The 7,309-nt window shown below is 40.3% G+C and overlaps 1 protein-coding gene across 1 annotated transcript; it reads right to left on the minus strand.

Annotated features, from left to right (window-relative positions):
* Window positions 1–5,938: 5,938 nt before the first annotated feature.
* On the minus strand, window positions 5,939–7,092 carry LOC112318189 (mitochondrial ornithine transporter 2). Its single transcript, XM_024575313.3, has one exon. The coding sequence runs from the start codon at window positions 6,965–6,967 to the stop codon at window positions 6,062–6,064; it is 906 nt and encodes a 301-aa protein (XP_024431081.2). The 5' UTR covers window positions 6,968–7,092; the 3' UTR covers window positions 5,939–6,061.
* Window positions 7,093–7,309: the final 217 nt, after the last annotated feature.

Below are 7,309 nucleotides of genomic sequence, written 5' to 3' on the forward strand. Positions count from 1 at the left end.
ACCTGTGAGTCAAAAAAAGCATCACACTAAAATTAGAAACTATTTTGAACTGAACTATTTTGATACATCATAACAAAACAAGTAGGACTCTAAGCAGTATTTAGAGAAAGATTAACAGCCTTGAATATATTAGAAGAGAAAAGTTAAGATTAATGAATTTACTATCCTTTTCAAGAATGAGAAAAAGAAGAAACAATAAATCAAAAAGAGGACAAGGAAGAAAAAAACTAAGAGAAGAAATTAATGAAATAGCAAACAGCTATCCAAGAAAAAGAATTCAAATAACCAGAAGTTAATTCTTTGAAATATTAACAAAAATTGACAGATCTCAGGCAATGTAGAAGAAAACTACAGGCAAGGCACATATAATGAATATTAGGCATTGAAAGGGGAATGGCAACTCAAATATTGCAGAAACAGTAAAAAGGTAAAACAAAATATTATAACACAATAAATGTAAAACACAAGTCTATGACAAGAAGCTAAAAAATTTAGTTGGAAAACAAATTTCTAGAAATATAATCAAACTGAGTCATTGAGACTAAATAAACTAAAGTCTGATGACTGTTAAATAAGTTAAATTTCAGGACCATCTGGCCATAACTACTACCAAAAATTCAAGGAAGAAATAATTCCAGTCTTACACAAACACTTCTACAGGATAGGGAAAAAAAAAATGAGATCACTCCCTAAAAATGTTATTTGTTTAGCACAACCCTGATATCAAGAAAGGAAAGTTAAAAGCCAGTATCACTCATTGACATAAATCAAAGGAGAAAAATCACACAATTATCTTTATAGACACAAAGAAAGCATTTGTTAAATTCTGCTTATGATGAGGGAGATAATCTTTCTAAGCGAGGAACAGAAGGAAATTTCCTTAGTCTTTAAATAATATGATAACACTTAATGCAAAACACATAAACTATGAAATGTTGAAAGCTTTGCTCTGAGATTACCAACAAATGCCCCCTATCACACCCGTTCCACATTGTACCGAAGGCTCTGGCCGGCATGATAAGACAGAGAAATACAAGTCACACAGATTGCAAAGGAAGAAACAAAGTTGTTATTATTTTCAGATGGTATCAAGGAACGCACAGAAAATCCAAAAGCACCTACAAATAAAATATTATAATCGTTTAAAAGTAAGGTTGAAGAATTTGAAAAATTAATATAAAATAATTTTATTTTATAAACTAGCAACAAACAGACATTGACATTTAAAATGTAGATACAATCATTAAAAATCAAGTACCTGGGAACAGTGTAATGAAGTGTAAGACCTCCATGGGGAGATTATATAACTCTATAAAGAGACTATAAAGAGACATTAAGGTAACTTACATTTATGGAGAAATATATGATGCTCATGAATTGGAAAATTCAATTTTTTAAGGTCATCAATTCTCTTCTTCCCCAGTACTTTAAACATTACAATCCTACTTTAACATTACTTTAAAATTCATATGAAATAGTTAAATGTCAATGATAGGAAATTTCTTTAAAAAAAAGAGCAGAAGCAAAAACTTGCCCTACTAATAATTAAGACTTCTTATAAAGCTATTAATCCAAATAGTTTGGGGTTGCTGCACAGAAATATTTCCAAATGTAGTAGACAGGTAAAAATAGATTTATATATATATTTATGGAATGTTTGACTATTAGAGAAATGGCAAGTCAGATTGTCTCAGTCCGCTCAGGCTACTCTAACAAAATATCCTAGGCAAGTGGCTTAAACGAAAGATGTTTATTTCTCACAATTCTGGAGGCTGGGAGCGTACTTCCAGGATCAAGGTGCCAACAGATTGGATTCTTGATGAGGGCCTTTTTCCTGGCTTGCAGACTGCGGGGTTCTGTCTGCATCCTTGCAAGGCTGAGGGAAGCAGTTCTGGTGTTTTGTCCTCTTCTAATAAAGGCACCAACTTCATCAGGAAGCTCTACCCTCCAGAGTTCCAGACCTAGTGCTCCAGACCTAGTTACCTCCCAAAGGTCCCACTTCCTAACACCATCATATGGAGAAAAGATGAGATGTTCAATTAAAAATAGTTATTCATACAGAAAAAGATTAAATTAGATCTTAATGTTAAAATCAACTCCAAGTTGATCTAAGACTTCAATGTCAAAAGGAAAAGCCTTTCAAATTCTTAGTAGGAAATATAGGTAAACAAAGTTTAGACCTTGGGTGTAGAAATTATTTCTTTAAGAAGACATGGGCCATAGGATAAAGAATTAATAAATAATAAATTTGACTGTATTAAAATCAAGGACTTTGACTATCAGTAGATATCATAAAAAAGCAGAAAAGGTAAGTCTTGGGGGACAGTACTGTATAGTATATTTGAAAGCTACTAAGAGAGTAGATCTGTGTGTGTGTGTGTGTGAGAGAGAGAGAGAGAGAGAGGCTTTTTTAAGATTTATCTCAGACAGATAAGCAAAGTGGAGAAGTGAGCATAAAAGCAGAAGCAAAAAGTAGAAAAATAAAGGCCCGTGTATGCTAAAATCTTGTACTTCATCACAAAAGACAGTAATGGTACCATGGCAGTCTCCAGGCTTGGAATGGAAGACTCATCTTGCTGTGTGGACTGTGTGACCAAGTGAGCACATGAGCCTGAGGAGATTCCCAAATCTAGTGCTGAGAAGATGGGGAAGGCTTTTTAGGGACAATATTTCTAAGAACTGAGATCGGGAACCCGAGCACTGGCTAGAGAAGAGTCCATCTGCCATTTCTCCAAAGGCAGAAAGGAGCCTTTCCTCTGAATGCATGGAAGAGTTATTTGTATATAAATCGGTGAGCAAGGTATGTGGAAAGATGCCCTAGTTAATGTTTGCTGAGAGTCCAGGTTGCTGAGGAGGACCCAGTGAAACTCCTTTGGGTTGGAGTAGAAATACTCACTATATAGACACTTACCTGGAAGAACAAATATCCTTTCTGGGGACATTTTTTCACTCAAAGAATATGCAGGATTGTTAAGAGGAGTCAATTTTCTACAAAGCTACTTATCCACCTATGAAATTTCCCATCTCAGGGTGCAGACTAAAGCCACTAATACCAAATGTTCTGATCTGCTTTTGAACAAGCCATTAAGCCTGGTGCAATGAACAGTGCATCAGTGCTGATGACCACCACCAACCGTGAAGAGGTTGACTGGCAAGAAGATGCTGGCCCATTGACAAGATCCAGTATTTAAGTGTTGGCATCAGATGGGAGCTCAGAACACTGTGGGTGGTGGAGCTCATGGCAGGTCCCAGGCTTAGATGGCAGTTCCAAGACTAAAATAATATACTTCTAAAAAGTCTCTCAGAGAAGATTTCTGGGCCATTTCTTGTGGATCTGAACAAGCAAGATCAGAGAGAACAGAGAGTTACAGAATTTGGAAACAGGGATTTCAAAACTCAGATAACGCTCAAGTTGGAAATGCAGGCTCTGGACAGAAGGCTACTTTCTGGCCTTGAGTAAAAAAATCTTTTGTGACTATTGTATGTATACAACAACTTCCTGGGAATAACTATCACTCCTCCTTAGAGCTCCGGGACAGAAGATAAAAAACTCCTTTCCTTCCAAGGTCAGCAACTTGGGGGTATCTTCTTGTTCAATGAAAGAAAATGGCAGGTTTAACACTCCTTTGCCAGATATGATCCTTCTGAGATGTCACATATACCTAACAATTGCTACAGCTTGGTGTCCTACACCAGCTAGGACAAAGAAGGAATTTCTAGCTACAATTTCCCTGTAGCATGCAGACCACCTGGCCTTGACCAGAGGCCAAATAATGGAATAAATATCAGAAAGATTTTTGAAAGTTGAGGGGTAAATTATGCCATGTGGAAGTGAAGTTTAAAATCAGACTAGGCATTGGAAAAATGGATCTGATCTATATAAATCTTAGAAATAAATACCATCTTACCACATAAAATGATAAATAAGTGGATATTTTATGTCAATTATACCTCAATAAGAAAGGAAACACTATGAGGTAATGGATATGCTACATTAAAAAACAATATTCCGCTGAGTAAATTTGAAGATCGAATTGGCTTTATTAAGTGATTCATGAATAGGATATCCCATCTAGCAGCTAGAAGGATGCTCAGAGGGGGTGTGCAAAATGGAAGGTTTTTATAAGCAGGAGGGTCTGGCAGGAGAGTTATTATCAAAAAAGAAGAAGAAAAAGAAAGAAAGAAAGAAAGAATTATGTATGGAGAGCAGAATCCACATATTACTGTCTGCATACCCAGGGGTCAGTACAGTATATTATAAACGGCGTGAGTTGAAGAAATATTTTATTTAGGTAAATAATTTAATGATAGGACACCCAAATTTCTTTAAACACAATATTTCAAATTGTTATATTTTTGTCTGGAATACAGATCTAAAATGGTAAAAACTGTACCCAAATACTGGACCATGATTTCAGAAGCTTTACAGATAGCAAAAACTAAAGGAAACTGGAGATTGTACACAAGATTAACGTTCTGCTGACGGTGATACACACACCGTGTGGACTGTTATCAAGACTAGTAGCACCCTGACAGGTGTGGACCAGTTGGCTGGGCATTGTCCTGCAAAGCAAAACATCACTGGTTCAATTCAAGGTTGGGGCACGTGCCTGGGTTGTGAGCCAGGTCCCCAGCTGGGGTATGTGCAAGAGGCAACCTCTTACACATTAATGTTTCTCTCCCTATCTCTTTCCCTTCCCCTCTCTCTAAAAATAAATGAAATCTTTCTTTAAAAGAAAAGAAAAAGAACTACAAAGTATTTTTTTAAAAAGACTGGTAGCCTGCTTGCTTTTAGCTTTACAGGCTGCTTAACACTTTTAATTGAAGACTCTGCTGGCCTTAGAGCAGCAAGGGATGATGGGGCTTATTTTAGTGGTGACAGTTTGTGGGATCAGACGAACTGTTTTTTTTTTTGTTTGTGCATATGTACATATATATGCTATAGTTTAATAAAATTGCTTTTCTTACATCTCATTGCTTTATAAAGTCACACTCCATATACAGTTATCATTAAACCTCACCGATGGTCAGTACAAAATTTAAAAGATTCCAATACTGTATAATCATGACCTCAAGGTACACTTCAGGATGGTTCAGCCTTAACACTCCTCGCTGTGGAGTATAAGCACTAAATTCTGTCTAGTTCTGTCTGAGAGGACTTCATCCATGACTATTGTCACTTGAACACCAAACAGGGAACAAAAGCTTTTCTCTGTTCCCTGGAAGGGTTTCTGACTGGTGAAATAATCCAAAATGGATCAGCAACTCCTACTGGGCCCAGAGAACACCCTGGAATCCTACCCGGACCAGGACTCAGAAACTAAAAGCTGAGAACTGTTGTTAGCTACCCGGGTCTTCCTCAAGCCCCGCAGAGGGGGAGCTTTTTGGGAGAGAAGGGTGGAACATGATCCCACTTTGAAAGTGGATGGCACTATTTTAAGAGCATCTTAGAAAAATCCAGGATGCCAACTTTGAAACTCAAGAATGTGGAAGACATAGCTGTATGTTCTCTTCTTAAAAATCTAGATGGGTATTTTGGTTCTCAATTACCACACAAAAACTTTTTAAAAACTTTAATTGCTTAGTACAGAGCAGTTTTCAATGGAAACTACATCTTGAATAAGTTAAGCAATCATTAACCACCTTCATGAAACATAGTTAACTCGGTTTTTCTGGTGACATGAAATTAAACAGTTCCAAATTGTGTTTCACTAACACCTAACCAACCAAACTGTATGTATGTATAGGTTTATACAAAAGCTGTTATAACTTTATTAAGCCTCAGATTAGGTAGATGGGGCCACCCACTCACTCTGCATATCCCACAAAACACAAAAGCAGCAACTTTTCTATTTCTATTTCAGTACAGTGATGGGCAGAAATTGTCTATGAAAAATAAAGGTTTTTCCATAAAGTTTAAGATTTAGGGTAGAAGAAAACAAAAATAAAATTTCCATGAAGTAAAAAGAATAATTCTACATTAGTTCAGTATTCCCTGAAACCCTGAGATAAACTATAGTCCTCAAAGATGTGTATTTGGATCCAGGTTCACCAAGACACTTCAGTCTGATTCAAACTGGCTCATCATCGTCTTCCTGCTGTATTCATAAGCCAAAACCAGTGACCCATTGGCAGGGAACGCTCGAATCAGAGTAGCTGACAGTCCAGAATATAAGGCTGCTATCCCCTCACTTTCCACAACACTTAACAGAGTTCCAATAAATCCTGCCTGTTTTCCAGACATGGAAAGAACCTGAATTCTGGATTTGATACAATCCACTGGGAATACGACAAGCCAAAGGCAAATCCCAGCAATTCCACCACTTAACATCAAAGGGACAGGGCCTAGTTCATCTTTCGATCTCCCTGAGGCAAAAAACGATCGGCTCAGTTCATAGCCACCGAAGAAGAAGAAATAGCCTGGTACTTCTTGAAGGAGAGTGCTGGAGAGTCCGTGGTAGAAGCCACAGGGGCCATCCTTCCTAAGGATGCTCTTCACGACGGACCAAACTGTGTAGTGGCTTTTGGCTACCTTCCCTGACATTTCCATTTCGTACATGGTCTGTAGACGGCACTTCACAAGCTCAGTGGGGCACAGGGCCAGCGCAGCAAACGCCGAGGCCAAGGAACCGGCGGTTGCAGTCTGCAGGTCACTCAGCTTTGCCTGCTTGTCCAGTCCCACCACGTTCCTCACAAACTGTTGGCAGAAGCCGTAGCACATGAAGAGGACAGAGTTCTCGGCGACGTAGGCCATCAGCGCTGGGCCGGTGCCCCTGTAGAAGCCGCGCAGGCCTACTTGGGAGTACGTCTTCAGGCAGCAGTCGGAGATGCCCTTGTACAGGCCGGGGAAGGTCTGCATCTTCACTTTCACCGTGTCGAAGGGCTGCCCGGTCAGGACACACACGGTGCCGCCGAGGGCCCCCGCCGTGAGGTCTATGGCCGCTTGGATGGCAGGGTTGGACCTCATGTTCTCCCACTCAACCGCCGTCCTCGCGGAAGGCGACTCTCGGGAGCGGCGGATGGCCCCGCCGCCTGCTCTTCGCTGACATTCCGCCGCAGGAGAAGCCGCTTAACCCTGGGCTGGGCCGCGGCCGCCCCCGGTGCCCCGCAGTAACTCCCGCCCGCGGTCTCGCGCGAGTCCCCCGCGCCCTGCGGCCCAGCGGGCGGAGCCGCCGTGCCGGAGCCAGCGCGCGGGGCGCGCGCACTGAATACGTAAACCTTAGTGAGCACAGCAACTGAAAGCTACCGGCTAAACTTTCGCAGGGACCCGGAGACTCCTGGCGCTGCTCTTCCAGAGGCGGAGGCGGGC

This window comes from Desmodus rotundus, chromosome 10 (genome assembly GCF_022682495.2).
Source record: "Desmodus rotundus isolate HL8 chromosome 10, HLdesRot8A.1, whole genome shotgun sequence".
In the NCBI taxonomy this organism is placed as follows: domain Eukaryota; kingdom Metazoa; phylum Chordata; class Mammalia; order Chiroptera; family Phyllostomidae; genus Desmodus; species Desmodus rotundus.